Consider the following 19,475-nt stretch of genomic DNA (forward strand, 5'->3'; position numbering starts at 1 on the left):
AATCCTGAATGCACAATATTTGAACGGTTTGATTGTAATAGCTATGCAGGATGAAATCTGATGTCAGAGAGCAGGCAAGGCTGGGTGCTTTGTCCTGAGATTAGATTATATATTTGTTTGTTTGTTTAATGGCTTGTCTATTTCTATTTACAGGTCCCATCGTTCTGTAATGATGTCGATGACATTGACTGCAGATTGGAGGATTTGCCACTGAAACATTGCCTAGAATATAATTATGACTATGAAAATGGATTTGCAATTGGTAATTTAATTACGGTGTAGCTTGCTAGCCATAGAGGTTTAGTGTGGTTTAAATACATTTAGCTCTGCTAAGTCATAATATGGTGGGTACATTTAGCTCTGGTAGATTTAAGTATGCTGTGTGGAAGATTTAAAGAAAATAATTACAGAGCCCTTGAGATACTAAACAATTAAACATATTACACTAGCCTGCCTGCCTGTCTCATACACTGCACCTGTAGGGGAAAAGATGACTAAGGTGTCTCAGTATACAAGAACAATAAAACTATGAAACTGTTTGGCTAGTCTTGAAAGCAAAGGGGTTTTCAAAAAACATACGTTTTGAAACCAAAACAGTGACGAAGGAGACAGGATGACTCTGGGAATTGTTAATGTAACTGAGGGAGTCTTTCATTTTTGTCACTGGTTTAAATCGAGCCTGAGATATGTGCACAAGTTTACATATTAGCAGTGAGTAAGGATAACCATGTGCTTAAGACTGCATGGTTGGAGCCTTGGTTAGTGACTGAAAGTGGTTAGGAGGAAACAATGATGAAATCTCCACTGATGTCTCTGGAATTTCTCCAAATTTACGTCTGTGTAGCTGAGATCAGAATTTGGCTCATGTTCTTTAGAGATGATAGTTTCAGAGAACATAATTCCAAGGTTCTGGGGTTAATTTGCCATTAGTTATTTAAAATCTAAATAAAGATGCTCAGTTATATGCAAAGATTATTTATACTTCCATTTTTTTCTAAAAAGAGATGTTGAATGGAACAGGCAAAAGTTCTTCAATTCCAATCATTATACAAAGACACATTACGTACAGAAACACTTATTTAAACAGTCCAGGCCAAATGAATACATGGTACAATTTATAACTTTAGGGGTGTAACACCAGGTATAAATTTGACCCAATATGCTTAATATGGACTGGATAGGTAAGGGGATTGGATGTGGGCCTATTGCCACTAGAGGATTTATATGCGTGAGACCCAGTTCAGCAGTGACCAAATGTGTTAATCTCCCAGCTGTTCAGGCTGCTACATAAAATGAGTGTGAGAGTCTAGTTCCTCCTGGACAGATGCCCACATCTCAGAAACTACTATGGGATAGTACTTGTTAGCACTCTTGGGAATGAACCACAGGCCTGAGTGAGCATACAGACAGAACTCCCTTCCTACCACTTTTGCTTTTTCTTGCAGGACCCGGTGGCTGGAGTGCAGCAAACCGTCTGGATTATTCCTACGATGACTTCCTTGACATAGTGCAGGAAGAACAGCTACAAACGCCTCTCTCTGGCTCTGTGAAAACAGCACCGTCCCGGGTCAAGAGACACAAAAAACTCAACATTCCAATGACAGATCACAAAATTAAGTTAATATTTAACATCACTGGTGAGGAAAAACTTCCCCTTCCTGTGCCTCCTTTTTAAAATTTATTCTTAACAAAATATTACATTGTTTGCAGTTCATGAAGCCAGCAGGAAATGCAGATCACAGGTTTCTCACTGAGTTTATAGCCACAGTTTCTCACTAGCTCATTTCTTGGGTAGCAGATTTGTGTGGTCAGCACTGTATTTGGTACAGCATGGGTTTGTGTGGTCAATTCCCGTTGACCATAGTAACAATGATCACTGCTTTTTTGGTCCACTCGTATAGACTACTGCGGCCTGAATAGCAATAAAATCTGTAACACACTGTGTATGCATGTGTTTTCTTTTTATATTCTAGCTAGTGTGCCATTGCCCAGTGAAAGGAATGATACTGTGGAATCAGAAAACCAGCAGCGACTTCTTAAAACTCTAGAGACTATCACAAACAGGCTGAAAAGGACACTCAATAAGGAACCCATGTATTCTTTTCAGTTTGCATCAGAACTGGTTGTAGCTGACAGCAACTCACTGGAAACTGAGAAAGCCTTTCTGTTCTGCAGACCTGGTTCAGTTCTGAGAGGGCGAATGTGTGGTAAGCCAAAAGTTCTGTACCTCCTGGGCCTTATATCCTGTATATGTGACTTTAAAAAAAAAAAAAAAAAAAAAGGTTTGGGGGAGATATTTGTTTCGGGTGGGCTATTGGCACAGGCATCACAGGGTTGCAGTAGCTGAGACCTGCCAAAGCAATTTATTGTCTAATGCTTTGTGCAGTCTGCTTTCTGAAGGGTGGGCTGCTCCAAAAAATGGCTATGTAAAAAGTACACCTTACCTAACAGTTCTGCTCCCTATATGAACTTGGTCACATTGACTTTCACTGCTGATGAAAAGGTAACTCACAGCCTATCTACTGTCAGCCCTGCCATTCCAGCATAGCTGAGAGAGAGAGCATGAGCTGGATGCTATTCATAGAATCATAGAAGAATCATAGACGATCAGGATTGGAAGGGACCTCGGGAGGTCATCTAGTCCAACCCCCTGCTCAAAGCAGGACCAACCCCAGCTAAATCATCCCAGCCAGGGCTTGGTCAAGCCAGGCCTTAAAATCCTCTGAGGATGGAGATGGAGTCAGGGAATCACCCGCTCTTTCCTCAGGCAGAGGGAGACAGTCCATTCCTTCCTATTCATCATGAATACAAATGTTTACAAAGTTCCAATCAGTTCCCCCTATGCAAACCCAGTCAGGTCAGTGAGGTTGCACAGATGTCACTGAATCCACATAGCCAAGATTGAGATAAAGTGAGTTAGGCTAAATGGAGTTGCCCTGAAATACCAAGAAGAGCATCTGCTTATTGTCAGGTATTCCATGGTTAACGTGTGTTTTATTTTTCCTTCTCTGAAATCCCAGTTAACTGCCCTTTGGGTACCTATTATTCTCTGGAGCATCGCACTTGTGAAAGCTGCTGGACTGGATCCTATCAAGATGAGGAAGGGCAGCTGGAATGCAAAAGTTGCCCATCTGGCAGCTATACCGAATACCTCCACTCCAGGAGTATCTCTGAGTGTAAAGGTGCGAGCTCAGCATTCAGAAAATAATCACCTTTAAAGTTTACTTCTAGTGCTTGAAACTACTGAGCACTGCAAAATGTAACTAGAATAGCACCATAGAAAATTAAATGGATGGCTGTGTTACTTTACGGCTTTTGCCTAGATCCTGGCTGCCTCTGTGTGGGTACATGTGGAGAGGGGAGAAGATATCTAGAATGCCATTGCTTGTACCTCTGAAGTGTCAGTGGAACAGGCTGTTAAGGCCAGAGAGAGTGTATGTTGCAGCACTGAAAGGGAAGTGTACACATAGTGCCACATCTTAGTACTTCTCCCTGCCAACATCCTCTACCTCTTGCCACTGTCACTTTTGTGTCCCACCTTGCACCGTTCTGCCTCGAAGCCGGAAGAGAGCTCTCACTTTGCAGCTTGTTTATGATTATAAGGATTGGTATTTTCTAGTTACTGTTGTTTAATTGGCTTTGTTAGTTAAAATATGAATTGCTAACAATAAACAATCTGCAGCCGATTGGAATATAATAAACTATAGCGAGTTTATGTCTTGTAAATACACTATCAGTAATTGATAGCCAGTGGGCTGCAATAGAATTGCATTTTTTTATTCTGTGCCTTGCACATTTCATTGTACAGCCTGTGGTTTAGATGTGTCCATGAAATTATAGTGAAATAAACAACCCTCAGAATAAATTAAATGCATTTGGAGAGGGGATGGATGCTATGTGCTGTCTGTACTTTGCGAAACGTTACATAGAGCACTATCTTCTGGTTTACAAATGTCCTGGTAGCTCTTTCTTTCAAGGGTTGCTTGTCAATATATTATAAAGTGTTACCTTTATTTTTAGGGGACAGGAGACATACTTTCTGTTAGATATCGCTTAGCCTTATGCCTAATCTTTATGTATTATTTTGCCTTTTAGCTCAGTGCCAGCAGGGAACGTATTCACCTAATGGTCTTGAAACCTGTGAGTCATGTCCTCTTGGCACATATCAACCTATGTTTGGATCTAAGAACTGCATCGCCTGTCCAGAAAACCTGTCAACAGTGAAAAGAGGAGCTGTGGATATCTCAGCATGTGGAGGTTTGTGAGGACTAAGGCCAGTGAAATTCCTGAAAACAAAATGTTGCTAAATACCATCCACTATTGCCCCATTTATCTGACCTCAGGTAACCTGCAGCTCCTGGCTGACTGCAGTGAAGTTATGTCACCCAGCAGCAGTGTACATAATTTTTTGCTGCATATCAAACACCAGTTTTTCTGAAAGATTTCAGAGACGAAGCTGTGCTGTATGCACATAGAATTCTATTGTAGGCCCTATGTCAGATATCCAGATGGTTATGTGATAATAAAAACTTCCTTTTTTTATTTATAGAAAGCACTACTCGATGTTTTGTAACAATCATCCAGGCAATAGCCAATCATTTTTGTGGGTCAAAATCCTGAGGTCCTTGCTCAGTTTTTACTGAGTCTGCTTTCAAAATAAACTACCGTCAATGGGTTCTGTCTTGGCACAGACCCCTTTGGGGCAATTGCACCCCAAGGGCTGATGGGGAGAACAGTCCACAGTGAGAGTGGATCAGGGAAGAGAATCTGTCTCCAGGTGCTGACCTTGTTGAAAATATGTTTGTGCATTGCAAGGACTGCAGTGTGGGGTGTTTGGTTGAATTTGAGAACTGTCTCCATAGGACAAAGATTACATGGAAACATTTCTCTGGTCTTAGGTTTGAAAAAGAGCTTATTTGGGGCCAGAGTTAACCTGAGTGACCCTTTAAATAAGCACACACTTTGGTTGTGAAATTCTCGTGATTATTGGCCTAGTCTTGTAGGACTGAGGCAAAAACTGCCCTATGATGGTGGGGAAAAGACCATGCACTGGGAGCCAGCAGTCATTAGAGTTTGTTTTGCACTTTGCAGTACCTTGTGCAGCAGGGGAATTCTCTCGCTCTGGCTTAATGCCTTGCTACCCCTGCCCCCGGGACTACTATCAGCCCGACCCAGGAAAGTCCTACTGCTTATCTTGTCCCTTTTATGGGACAACTACGATCATTGGCGCCAGATCCATCACAGACTGTTCAAGTAAGTTGATTAATTTCCTCCAGAGAATGTGACTGAGGGGGGCAGGATCTGGCCCTTAGTGAAAATTGGGTCCATTCAAAGGAAGAATACACCATTCTCCTTCCACAATGTTCGCCGCACATTTCTACCAATGCATCACTCCTGCTATTCCTTTCCTGGATTATCTCTGAGTTACCAGACGCTGCCAGTCACACAAAATTGTGGATGACTGTGTAATATGGATTAAGGTTCCCTGACAGAGCCTAGATAGTAACCCCACTGGAAACAATGAAAGTTTTGCCTTTGGCCTATAAAAACTACCTTGCAGTAGACAGACTAACATGATTTACGTGACCATCTAAGCTCTAAGTCAGGACTGGAGAGGAATAAGTCTAAAGAGTGAATTCACCACAGTGCCCCACCCTTTCTTCATTTATTATTGATGTTCGTGTTTTGGAATTGAATAAGTTTTTACTGTAAGTGTGGTATTTATTCCCACAAATCCACTTCCCTCATAGCATTTTTTAAATGCATCAATGCAATGCAGTTAGGGTCTTGTCAAGCTGCATTAACAGCTGCTTTCATAATAATCCTGTTTAGGTTTTGGCTCTACTTTCACAGCGGCCGAGGAGAGTGTAATGGTACCAGTCTCTCCAGAAAATATCAGCAAGCAATACAAAGTCAGCAGTCAGGCAAGGACAAGATTTATTTATTTTTTTAATGATGCTAGCTCTAATGGAAGACACAGAGTGTCGGATGCCAATATTAAATGGCTAATGCCTTCCATAATATAATTGTGATAATGAGTTTATTTGCCAAACTAGGCAGCTGTAGTTACCATGGGGGCTACCTTTATTTGATTAAAGTGATCAAACATCGTGCCTTATAACTCCATAGCTGGCATATATATATATATATATATATAAGTCCTTAATTAACGGCCTTATGCAGCAGAAATAAAAAAACTGTGTTTGCGTTTTCTAATAAGCTCTTCCACTCAAGGGTAATTTAATAGTGATTCACTAAAATATTGTATTTTAAAATTCTACTACAATAATAGAACAGTAGTATTTGGGAGAAGGAGATTTGATCCAGTAAAAGGCAGTCTTAGATTTGGAAGCATGATAACATTAGCCTGACATAAAAATGTCACTAAACTTTTATTTTTAAAAAAACATAAAACCCCCAACTCCTTGCATAAAACCCCCAACTCCTCATCTGATCAGTAGCTCCTATACTGTCGATCAGTGTCTCTTTTATTTGGTTTCTTTTTCATTTTAGTCTTCTAGGAGATTACTTCTGGCTTCCAGGTTCTGGTTCTGAAGTATTTATTTTCATTTATTTGTTTTGATTTATATAAATTTAAGAAGAGATGTCAGACTAGTCAGGTATGACCCAATTCTGCAAATCCTTTCTCCTGTGATTAGCCCTCAAAATACATGGGATCACTCACGTGAGTGGAGACTATTCCCAGGACTATGGGTTTGCATGAAAGGCCCCCATTGTTGTAACTCAGAAAAGAGCACTCAGTCTCAGAATCAGGTTGTGAGAATCTACATTACATGAATAAAGTTGGTAAGTGATAAATTAGACCTGAACTATTAGCTTATAATACGTGCAGTCCACAAACTCAGGCCCCAGTACAGCAAGCAGCTGAGTTTTCCCATTTAAGTCAATAGGACTATTCATGTACTTAGTTAAGCACATGCTTGAGTGCTTTGCTGAAGTGCGGCCTGCTATCAAAGTACAAATAAATAACAATAACTAGAATACTAACCTCTGAAAAAGTCCCTTTCATGTCACTAGCTCTGGGTATTTATTTCTGTATTCTTTAGATTGGGGTGCCTAAAATACAGCCTGTAGGCCTAATGCACTCCACAGTGTGCCCTGACTCACCTCTCCCAGCCATTGCAGATGGCTGATGGCAGGGATACATTACCAGCCTCTGTGGAGAGGAATGGAGTGGAAAAGAAATGCTAGAGAACTGTGGCATAAAGACATTTTTTAAAAATGCTGTTACATGTCAGTCACTGTTTGATATTTGTCTGTGTAATACACATGGTTGTCTCTCCACCTCTTTGATAACTCTACTGTTCTGATCTGTGACAGGTTTTTCATGAGTGTTTCCTGGAACCATGCCATAATAATGGCACATGCAAACAACTTGGAAGTGGGTACATTTGCATGTGCCCACCTGGATACACAGGTAAAGTGTGTGTATGTTGGGAGGACATTGTTTCATCGTATGAGGTAGTTAGAAAGTTCTGTTCCGAGGAGAAATTATAAAAGAACTTGACACTCCCAGCAGAAAAAGCACATAATATAATTAATGGAAATCACTATTGCTGACACAGGTTATTCATTATTCTTCACATTTTTTAAAAAAATGAAGAACTGTTCCCTTTCTTGTTGTATGGTTTATCTCAGTGTTTGTTCTCTAAGAGAGATTTTCAAAAAGCTCATGTTGGCCTATACTATGCTCCTATTGGAGTTAATGGTAACATCCCCATTGACTTTAATGGGAGCAGCATCAGACCAAGACTGAATATATTTGAAAATCCCACCCCTTGACCACAACTGTGATCAGCAAGGACCGAGAAACTCACACTGCAGTCCATTAATCCCAGTAGGTCTGCCTTTGCATGTATCCATTGTGAGCTCTGCAGTTGCTCCAGAGCAACTGGGTATGTTATATTCCCCAATGATTGTTTTTTTTTAAGGATAGACATGTACTAAGTTTGAAGATCTGGAGCTGATCAGCTTGTATTTTATTATTTCCTGATCTGCACTGTACCTTTCTGATAGCAATTGTCACAGGTCTCTGGTAAACTGCTGTGTTTTAAAGCAAAGATAATGGTCTGTAATGCCCTCCCTGTTTCTGAGTGATTTAATTATACTTTCTTTCTGTGTTCTTAGTTGTGATCCTGCTTTGTTTTTCAATTTAGGCTTAAAGTGTGAAAAGGAGATTGATGAGTGCAAGTCAACCCCTTGCCTCAACAATGGAGTTTGCAAAGATGGTATTGGGGTGTTCATTTGCCAGTGCCAACCAGGCTATACAGGTGACAGAAGTGATTTAATTGCTTTATAACTCCTCTTCATAAGGGTATCAGTTACATGTTGCATAAATAAAACAGACCTATTAGGGTTACGCTTATTTCTTCAGTGACTTCCATGGAATTATAACAGTGGTGAATCTGGCCCGTTAGACAGAGAAAACTTTTGGTGTAGGTGAATACTTTGTGAAGTAAAAGGATCAATATTCAAGATGTACTCTGTGTCTGTGTGTGGGTAGTAACACTTCTGTTCTTAAAAAAAAAAAGGAATAACAGTGAAGAAATATTAACGAGGCACTTTTGTGGAAAAATGCTAATGAAACCTAATATTGTAAGGCCTTGTTTCAGCAAGACAGATGCCTAACTTCAAGCATGTGAGTAATCCTATGGATGCCTAATTGATATTTTTTCATCTTTTCTCTTCGAACAGAAACGTTATTGAAAATACACACACATACAGACGTGCACGCGCGTACACACACCCACTCTCTCTCTCTCTCTCTGAACGGCACTCTTCACATGCTTAAAGTCTGGCACCTGCTTTTGTACCTTGCTGAATCGAGGTCTTCACTTATTTTATCATTAAATTGTTGATTATTGAATAGGTACCCTCCTACTCCTATGCCCAGATCTTTCCACCTAAGCAGTCCCTACCCTATATCACATTAGCCCTATAAAAGCTTTTTATATCAATATGAATTAAAATTATACATGTGCGGCTGACTACTTTTTAAACGTTGAGCTCCAAAGTCTCAGTAACTACGTGTATGGATGGGCAACAGTTCACACTGAATTGCATCCTTGAGAGATTTTATCTCCTGCTCTCAATAACCTTTTATGACACAAGAAATATTTTGCCATTATGGCCTTCAAAACCAATCACTACAGGATACGTACCATGTATGTTTTAAAATACTGTGTAAATCATGGCTTGTAACTATTCTTGCTTGAAGGTTTACTGTGTGAGGAAGATATAAATGAATGCAGGTCCAACCCATGTGTGAACGGAGCACTTTGTGTTGATGGCATCAATGCTTATCACTGCACATGTGCAGAAGGATTCACAGGTAAGCTGTATTTCTTGATTGATTTAGTTTTTATTTATATTAACCAGAAAATATGTACCTTTATGCTCACTAAGTGTAATTCAAGATTATCTTCATATATTTGCTATAGGTATGCATTGATCTAGGCATGTGTAATATTTAGATGAGAAGGTGTGGTCTGGTGGCTTCAAGCACATGACTGGGAGTCAGGAGATCTGGGGTCTATTCCCAACTTTGTATGACCTTGAGCAAAGAATAATAATATTCACCTTGATGAAATATTTCAGAGTTGATATACGAGTGTTAAATGCTATTGTTGTTGTTTTATTTATTATTTTTAGAGCATATCCATGGGCCAAATCCTCCCCATCGCTATTAGAAGTTGCTTCCCATCCCATTTAGCTCTGCAGCTTTCTGTTGTTTTGCGTCATGTTAAAGAATGATTTTCTTCTCCTGGGTTTCCAGATTGCCGCAAAGCTTTGACTTTAAATCTTATGCAGTTTCTGCAACTTTGCATATCTCACAACGTGGAACTTTATGCACAACTAAACTCCTGGATGGTTTTCTTAAAAAATGAAAAGGTTCCAACCTCACTTCTATTGTAGCAATACTTTCTCTCCTTTGTATCTCTCATCATTTACTCAGAATGGTGTCTCAGCTTCTGATTGTGTGTGTGTTTCTAATATATCCTTGGGGCCCATCCTGCACTCTTCACACACACAACTTTCTGAGAATGTATGAGTTCATGGGAAAGTTCGTGATGAAAGATCCAGCCCTTAACCCATATTGACACCTGAATATCATTACTTTACCACTTACAAACTGAGGCCTGGTCTACCCCGGGGCGGGTATCGATCTAAGTTATGCAACTTCAGCTACGCGAATAACGTAGCTGAAGTCAGTGTACTTAGATCTACTTACCACGGTGTCTTCACTGCGGTAAGTGAACGGCTGATGCTCTCCTGTCGACTCCGCCTGCGCCTCTTGCCCTGGTGGAGTACCGGACTCGATGGGAGAGCACTTGGCGGTCAATTTATCGTCTCTAGACTAGACACGATAAATCAACCCCTGCTGGATCTATCACTGCCCGCTGATCCAGCGGGTAATGTAGACAAGCCCTGACAGATGAGACGTACTTCTTATTTGAAGAGCCCAACTTACTAACAAAGTTGGTAACACTCACTTCTGTACATTCCCAGTAAAAGTTTGTTTTTTTCAAATGTTGACAAACGTGTAATGAGGGTTTTATTTCTATAACTGTGAAGCTGATTCCTGCATCTCCTCTACAGTTGCATCCAATCAATGCAATATATTTTATGCTGAGGAAAAAAGCCAGCCATTCAGCTAATCTGTTGTTTGCCATTCCCCAAAGAATTCTGTATAATTTTAATTGTCTTCTGGATTTGTCAGAGACACCAAATCATAGAAATTGGTTCCTGATTGTTCCTAACAGATTTTGAATCTTTTAAAATTGAATGTAAACCTTTGCTTTGGTCTCTCTCTTCCCAGGCACTCGCTGTGAAACAGAGGTGAATGAATGCCTTTCAAACCCGTGTCTAAACAAGGGCATTTGTGAGGATCGGCTCAGGAGTTTCCACTGCAAGTGCCTTCCTGGGTTTACTGGTGTCTTGTGTGAAAAAAACATTGATGAGTGTCTCAGCAGACCCTGTAAGAATGGGGCCAAATGCAAAGATGGTATCAACAACTTCAGGTGAAAAACTGCTGACGGACTTCCTGTAATACACAAAGCCAGATGTGCTGCAGTGTCTGGGTTTCCCCAAAGATTTTAGCAAAGGCGGTAGGCTAATCTGTCAAGTGATCTCAACACGCACCCCAGTGTGGGAGAAAGGTGGATATTTAAAAAGAAAAAAAACCGTGATGGTGTTATTTTAGCTTTTGTTAAGGGCGTGATAGATAGTGAGGAGAATGTGGCGGGGGAGGGGTAGAAAGTGAGAGTGCGGTAGGGTTGCCACCCTTACAGTGGGCAGAAACCTACAGAGTACTGTTTTCCTGAATCAGTTTTCCCCAGTCATGGGGAAGGAGGGGGGACCCTTGGTATTTTTTAGCCTTCTATTATAGCATTGAACAATTTTCATCCATTTGTGTATCCCACATGACCAAGTTTCCTGTGATTGTTGGGCCCGGGGGAAGATATGGGCATTGATGGACCTCAGCCCTTCCTCCTGTCTTCTATTTTTATGTTTCATCAAGATGAACTTGGACCAAAAAGTTTATTTCTGGATCCAGATCAGAACTTCTCTGATGTTTATGGGGTGCTCTGCTCTGGCCCATTTTACAGAAAAGGACCAGTTGTGAATTTCGAGGTTCCATAATATTGGGGTGCCTCTCTAATGTTCTGGCTTTTTGTAATGTAACTGGATCTCTAGCGGAAACAAAGAGTGCCTCCAGTCCACAGATGTGTGAGCTTTAAAAGTGGCCACAATAGAAGAGTGTTTTTGTTTTCATCCTCAGGTGTCAGTGTGTGACAGGGTACACGGGACTGCACTGTGAAGTGAACATCAATGAGTGTGAACCCAATCCTTGTTTAAACCAAGCAGCCTGTGTGGATGCCTTGAACTCGTACGTTTGTAAATGTCCCCCTGGCTTTACGGGCAGCAGGTGTGAAACAGGTACACGGGACCAGAGTGTCAGCAAAAGGTGGCTTGACAAAGCCTCCGGGCAAGAATTATGCTAGCTGAATTAATACCGTATGGTTTCTCTGCACAGCGGCTGGCAGGGTGGGGTCTCAACCCTGAGCAAAGCCGTTGCGAGCTACAGCAGTTCAAATAATAATATAATAATAATTAATTTCAAATGTAGCCTGTAAATACCAAGTAACAGCATGCATGCTAGCAAACGATATTTTGGTAAATGTTTTTCTTTGCTTAAAAGCACACTACCCTTTTTGTCATGCACTATAGACCTGTGAAGTTCAATTTCAGCCTCTTTCACATGTCCTAGTTATTTAGCTCTTTGTACTTCTGTCACGGAGTGTGGGGGAGTCCTGGCCCTGCACCCCTCTTCCTAGGATTCACTGAGACTCTCAGCCAGCCAGTAAAACAGCAGGTTTATTGGACAACAGGAACACAGTCCAAAACAGAGCTTGTGGGTGCACCCAGGACCCCTCAGTCAAGTTCTTCTGGGGGAGCAGGGAGCTTAGACCCCAGCCCTGGAGTTCCCTGCATTCCTCCACCCAGCCCCAAACTGAAACTAAACCCACCCAACTGGTTCCCTGCCGCAGCCTCCGTCCACGTTCCTGGGCAGAGGTGTTACCTCCCCCTCCCCCTCCTGGCTCAGGTGACAGGCTCTCAGGTCTCCCATCCCCAGGGCACATTCCCAGGTCAACACTCCCCCCTCCCTGCTGCGTCACATTGTCACATCTCTCCCCCCTTCGAGACTGAACTGAGCGGGGTCACTCTGACCAGTGACCTGGGGAAGTTCGGGGCCCCCTCTCCGGGACAGCGCATCCGCTATCGGGTTGGCACTTCCCTTCACGTTGACCACGTCCACGTCATAATCCTGCAGGAGCAGGCTCCATCTCAGGAGCTTGGCATTTGCTCCTTTCATCTGATGCAGCCAGGTCAGGGGAGAGTGGTCGGTGTAGACGGTGAAGTGTTGCCCGAAGAGATAGGGCTCTAGTTTCTTGAGGGCCCACACCATGGCCAGGCACTCCTTCTCGATGGCCCCGTAGTGTTGCTCCCGGGGTAGCAACTTCTTGCTCAGGTACACGATGGGGTGTCTCTCCCCCTTTCCATCCTCCTGCATTAACACCGCCCCCAGTCCTGTGTCTGAGGCGTCGGTGAACACCATAAAGGGCTTGTCAAAGTCTGGGTTTGCCAGAACTGGGCCACTGACCAGAGCCTCCTTCAGCTCCCGGAAAGCCTCCTGGCACTGCTCGGTCCAGACCACCTTGTCTCGCTTCCTCTTCTTGCATAGCTCAGTGATGGGGGTGGCTATGGCGCTAAAGTGGGGCACAAATCTTCGGTAGTATCCTGCCATCCCAATAAAGGCTTGGACCTGCTTTTTGGTGTGGGGAGCGGGTCAGTCTCTGATCACCTCCACCTTGGCTGGTTCTGGCTTTAGGCGGCCACTCCCCACCCGATGGCCCAGGTAAGATACTTCAGCCATCCCCACCTTGCACTTCTCTGCTTTTACAGTCAGCCCAGCCCCCTGGAGTTGGTCCAGCACTTGTCTAACCTGGGACACGTGGTCTTCCCAGGTCTGGCTAAAGACACAGATGTCATCAATATACGCCACAGCAAAACTCTCCATCCCCCTCAGTAGCTGGTCCACCAGGTGTTGGAAGGTGGCCGGTGCTCCCTTGAAACCGAAAGGCAGGGTCAGGAACTCATAGAGCCCCAGAGGGGTGATAAAGGCCGATTTCAGCTGGGCATCTGCATCCAGCGGCACTTGCCAGTAGCCCTTTGTAAGGTCCATGGTGGTAAGGTACTGAGCTCCTCCCAGCTTGTCTAGGAGCTCGTCAGGCCTGGGCATGGGGTAGGCATCAGATACTGTGATGGCATTGAGCTTCTGATAGTCCACACAGAACCGGACCGACCCATCCTTTTTGGGGACCAGCACCACCGGCGAGGCCCAAGGGCTGGCAGATGGCTGGATCACCCCCAAAGCCAGCATGTCCCGGACTTCTCTTTCCAGGTCCTGAGCAGTTTTCCCTGTGACTCGGAAGGGGGAGCATCTTATCGGCGGGTGCGACCCTGTCTGCACCCGGTGGACAGTCAGATTAGTGTGTCCAGGCTGGATGGAAAACAGCTGTCGGTACGGATGCAGTACCCCCCTGACCTCAGCTTGCTGGGCAGGGGTTAGCTGATCCGAGAGGGGAATTGTTTCCAGGTGGGAACCAGCTCTGGTCCCAGGGAATAGATCTACTAAAGGGTCATCTCCCTGCTCCTCCCACTGTCCACACACGGCCAACACCACATTCCCCCGGTATGATATGGCTTCATCATATTCACATGGTACACCCGGCGGTGGTGCGCCCGGTTAGACAGCTCCACCACATAGTTTACCTCATTGAGCTGCTTGACAACCTTGAAAGGGCCATCTCAGACGGCCTGTAGTTTGTTCTTTCTCACGGGGATGAGAACCATCACCTGATCCCCGGTGGCGTAGGCGCGGGCCCGCGCCGTGCGGTCATACCAGATCTTCTGCTTCTTCTGGGCTCTGGCCAGATTCTCCCTGGCCTGGCCCATGAGTTCAGCTAGTCTCTCTCGGAAGATCAGGACATACTCCACCACTGACTCTCCATCGGGAGTGGCCTTCCCCTCCCACTCGTCTCTCATCAGGTCCAGGGGGCCCCTTACCCTCCTTCCATATAACAGTTCGAAAGGCGAAAATCCGGTAGACTCCTGGGGCACCTCCCTGTATGCGAGCAGCAGGTGAGGTAAGTACTTGTCCCAATCCTGCGGGTGCTGGTTCATAAAGGTTTTCAGCATCATCTTTAATGTCCCATTGAACCTGTCCACCAGCCCATTGGACTGGGGGTGATAAGCTGAGGCCCAGTTGTGCCGGACCCCACATTTCTCCCACAAGCACCGGAGCAGGGCCGACATGAAGTTGGACCCTTGGTCTGTCAAGACTTCCTTGGGGAACCCCACTCGGCTGAAAATGGTCAGGAGCACATCTGCCACGGTGTCTGCTTCAATGGAAGCTAATGGCACTGCCTCGGGGTAGCGGGTGGCAAAATCTACCGCCACCAGAATGTATTTCTTCCCCGACCGGATCGTCTTGCTGAGAGGTCCCACTATGTCCATGGCCACCTTCTGGAAAGGTTCTTCTATGATGGGCAAAGGTCTCAAAGCCGCTTTCCCCTTGTCCCGGGCCTTCCCCACCCTCTGACAGGGGTCACAGGATCGGCAATACTGCCGGACCGTGGTAAAGACCCCGGGCCAGTAAAAGTTCTGTAGCAACCTCTGCTGGGTGCACCGGATTCCCTGGTGCCCTGCGAGGGGGACATCATGGGCCAGGTACAGGAGCTTGAGGCGATACTTCTGGGGGACCACCAGCTGCCTCCTGATCCCACAGGACTCTACTTCCCTTGTGGGAGCCCATTCTCGGTACAGGAACCCCTTCTCCCACAGGAACCTCTCCTGGCAACCTCTCCTCGTGGTCCGTCCCACACTGAGGTCGGCCAGGTCCCTGAGCTTCCGCAAGGAGGGATCTTTCCTCAACTCGGCCTGGAATTCAGCGGCTGGGGAAGGGATGGGGACCGGTTCCCTCTCACTGGCCGGGTCTGAGGCCACAGCCTCTCCAAGCCGTGCCCCTCGGCGCTCCCTCCCCACCAGGGTAGGGTCCTGCACCTCTGGTGTGGTACCCTCCCCAAGGTCAGGGCGCAGTGCCCCTCGCTGGCTCTGGCTACGGGTCACAACCAGGGCGGTCTGGGGGTTGCTTGGCCAGTCCTCTAGGTCCCCCCCCATCAAAACCTCAGTGGGCAAATGGTGGTGTATCCCCACATCCTTGGGGCCCTCCCTGGCCCCCCATTTCAGGTGTACCCTTGCCACGGGCACCTTAAATGGGGTCCTGCCCACCCCCGTCAGGGTCAGGTAGGTGTTGGGCACCACCCGATCTGGGGCCACCACCTCGGGCCGGGCCAGTGTCACCTCCGCGCCCGTATCCCAGTATCCATTGACCTTCCTCCCATCCACCTCCAGGGGAACAAGGCACTCTCTCCGGAGGGACAGCCCCGCGCCCACCCTGTAAACCGAGCACCCTGAGCCCAGAGCCTCCAGCCCTCTGGCGGGGCTGGCCGGGGGTACTCTTCCCTCCTGGGCAGGTGGTAAACTGGCAGCCCCCCTTGCCTGGGTCGTCTGCCCCTCGTCCACCTGGGTCCCTACCCAGTTAACCCTGGGTAGGTTGGGTCTGCTCAGTCTGTCCCTGAGCCTGGGGCACTGGGTCCGTACGTGGCCTCTCTGGCCACAGTGATAGCAGCTCAGGTCACGTTGGTCCCCTCGAGCGGGTCAGAGGGGCCCGATGCCAGCCGTTCCCCTTTGGAGGGGGTTCTCCCTATTTCCCCGCTGGGAGGTCCCCTGGTGACTCTCTCTCTGCATCGGGGGGGCCTGTTCTTTTGGGACTCCTCCCTGCTACCCGCTGACCGACTGTTCACAAACTCGTCGGCCAGCTGCCCTGCGTGCTGGGGGTTCTCTAGCTTTTTGTCCACCAACCACAGCCTCAGGTCGGATGGGCACTGTTCATACAGTTGCTCCAGTACGATTAGGTCAAGCAGGTTCTCTTTAGCTTGGGCCCCAGCTGTCCACTTGTGGGCATATCCCTGCATCCGGTTGGCCAGTTGTAGGTAGGTAACCTCAGGAGTTTTATGCTGACTCCGGAACCTTCTCCGGTACATCTCGGGGGTCAGCCCAAACTCACGGAGCAGGGCCTGTTTGAACAGTTCATAGTCCCCTGCCTCCGCCCCTGTCATTCGGCTGTACACCTCCGTGGCCTTGGGGTCCAGTAAGGGGGTGAGAAACTGGAGCCTGTCTGCAGAGTCAACCCTGTGCAGCTTGCAGGCATTCTCAAAGGCCGTCAGGAAGCTATCTATGTCCTCCCCCTTCTTCCGCTGGGCCAGGAAGCACTTATCAAAGTTCCTTGCAGTCTTGGATCCCCCTGCACTCACCGCAGCCGGGGCCCCACTGCTCCTCAGCCTGGCCAGCTCCAGTTCGTGCTGTCTTTGTTTCTCCTTCTCCTGACGTTCCCTCTCCTTCTTCTGATGTTCATGTTGATGTTGTTTTTCATGATCCTCCAGCTCCCTCATTTTCATCTCCCTCTCCCATTCCAGCCGCATCCGCTCCAGGGATGGGGAGCTCTGCCGGGAGGATCCCCTGCTGGCTGCCGGGGTCAGGGTGCCCTCGGTATTCGCTGGGCTTCTCCCAACCCCTCCCCCAGGCCTAGGTAGGAAGGGTCTCGGGATGTCCTCTACAGCAGTCTGACCCCTCCCAGCCCGGTTAGGCCCCAGGGCCCACGCTGCATCCGCCGGGCAGCTTCGCTCAGGGACAGCGATTGGGTCATCCAAGCGATCCCTCTCCTCCTACTGGGCAATCAGCTGTTCCTTGGTGGACCTCCCGATGCGCAGCCCCCTCTGCCTGCACAGCTCCACCAGGTCACTCTTAAGGCATTTAGCGTACATCTCCCTGCTGGCCACGCACAGGCCGGGCAGCTTTCCACGGTTTCCAGGAAAAACCCCTAGGGTGCCAGTCCTTCTTGAGGTCACCACCTCTTTACCAGGGTCGAGCTGCAGACTCCTCCACCCCGGGACCGCTCGCTGCAATCCCCCGGGGGGCCCTGTTACTGCAAAAGTCCTTCTCTCTGGTCACACGCTCCCAGGGGTTAACCGCCTCCTGAAACTCTCTCTCTCTCTGAATCTTCAGCACGCCTGGTCCCCGTCAATCCCCCTTCATTTTACTGTTCCCCAGTCACTTACTGCAGGAAGCGCCGTTCACAGGGTGCAGTACATCCCACCTCTGCCACCAGTTGTCACGGAGTGTGGGGGAGTCCAGGCCCTGCACTCCTCTTCCTGGGATTCACTGAGACTCTCAGCCAGCCAGTAAAACAGAAGGTTTATTGGACAACAGGAACACAGTCCAAAACGGAGTTTGTGGGTGCACCCAGGACCCCTCAGTCAAGTCCTTCTGGGGGAGCAGGGAGCTTAGACCCCAGCCCTGGGGTTCCCTGCGTTCCTCCACCCAGCCCCAAACTGAAACTAAACCCAGCAGGTTCCCTGCCGCAGCCTCCGTCCACATTCCTGGGCAGAGGTGTTACCTCCCCCTCCTGGCTCAGGTGACAGGCTCTCAGGTCTCCCATCCCCAGGGCACATTCCCAGGTCAACACTCCCCCCTCCCTGCTGCGTCACATCGTCACAACTTCACATACTACTCGTGATGCTGTCATCAGAAAGTCACAGATATTGTGGTAACAAAGGGCTATACAGTCTTAAAGATGACTGGTCAAATTCCAACCTGGTGAGATTCCTTTGACTTCAGCGAGGTTACAGCAGAGATAAATTTGTCTCAATAACATTTCTGTTTTAAACAAGATGTTAATCTGTGATACCTTCTGTTCATATGTGGTGGATCTTCAGATGGAAGTTAAAGATCCACTGGCAATTTTTATGAAGGGGCAGGAGATGTGCTGGTCATCTATGCATCATCCCCTCTCTCAGTAGAACAGATTCTAATGTCCAGGGCTTTATGAGAACTACTACTGAATGCATAATGGTTGCTGCATTTGCACAGAACATGCATTTTACTTCTTTGTAAAGCACCTTGCAATACCTTGAACATGAAAGACACCAATTCTATTCCATAAATGTACAATATCTTAATTCCATAAAGAACCATGTCTCCATTTGGTCCCATTTTATACACAGGTCCAATCAGGCACTTTTGGATTTAGGATGGCCAGATGGACATGTTAGTTGTCTGACAGAGGGCTGAAAGGCACATCCAATGTTGTGAAAGGTTCATGTTCATTATCTACCAGAAAATTACAATTTTTTTTTGTTGTGCTTCTTAAACCCTGCATCTCTTCTAGGTATGTGAACACCTTGTAGGCTAGAAATAGAATATTTCTAGTTCAGTCCAGTTGAAAGCAAATACTTTTAGCCTGGTTATGTTTTATTGCATTTGATTAAGCTTCATTTAATTTGTTGATACAGTTGCAAGAATGTAGATCTGAAAATTATTCTTGTTTGTTACAGAACAGTCCTCTGGTTTTAACCTGGATTTTGAAGTGTCTGGTATCTATGGCTATGTCATGCTTGACAATATTTTCCCGTCACTTGGTGACATCACCTGTGCATTCTGGATGAGATCAACTGACACTACTAATTATGGGACTCCAATTTCTTACGCAGTGGAGAATGGAAGTGACAATTCATTTCTGCTAACAGATTACAATGGGTAAATCAATCAACAGTCTTATTATCTTTCTTCCTAGATTATAACTGCATTTTAATTGATAGAGAGGAGTCTAAACTAAAACACCAAATTCCAATGACGCCTGTCTTTGGGGAAGTTCATAGCTGAATCTGAATCAAAACTGTGTAGCTGGAGTTGCCCTTTCTTGCTGATTTTTTCCCTGTGATTAATTCCAAAACCCCCAAAATTTTGGGGCATTGGTGTCTGCAACAAAG

General features: G+C 46.2%; 1 protein-coding gene across 1 annotated transcript in view; it reads left to right on the forward strand.

The window, feature by feature from the left end:
* Positions 1-19,475, forward strand: part of SVEP1 (sushi, von Willebrand factor type A, EGF and pentraxin domain containing 1) — a 170,563-nt gene that overhangs the window by 80,220 nt on the left and 70,868 nt on the right. Inside the window, exons 14-26 of the mRNA XM_073345600.1 lie at positions 154-262; positions 1,446-1,637; positions 1,974-2,207; positions 3,021-3,182; positions 4,096-4,257; positions 5,092-5,253; positions 5,833-5,924; positions 7,342-7,438; positions 8,178-8,291; positions 9,239-9,352; positions 10,841-11,042; positions 11,804-11,961; positions 19,041-19,242. Of these exons, the coding sequence (XP_073201701.1) occupies positions 154-262; positions 1,446-1,637; positions 1,974-2,207; positions 3,021-3,182; positions 4,096-4,257; positions 5,092-5,253; positions 5,833-5,924; positions 7,342-7,438; positions 8,178-8,291; positions 9,239-9,352; positions 10,841-11,042; positions 11,804-11,961; positions 19,041-19,242 (2,000 nt within the window). The remainder of the gene's footprint in view (positions 1-153; positions 263-1,445; positions 1,638-1,973; positions 2,208-3,020; positions 3,183-4,095; positions 4,258-5,091; positions 5,254-5,832; positions 5,925-7,341; positions 7,439-8,177; positions 8,292-9,238; positions 9,353-10,840; positions 11,043-11,803; positions 11,962-19,040; positions 19,243-19,475) is intronic.

The sequence above is a fragment of the Lepidochelys kempii genome, chromosome 5, assembly GCF_965140265.1.
Source record: "Lepidochelys kempii isolate rLepKem1 chromosome 5, rLepKem1.hap2, whole genome shotgun sequence".
NCBI classification, from domain to species: Eukaryota; Metazoa; Chordata; order Testudines; family Cheloniidae; genus Lepidochelys; species Lepidochelys kempii.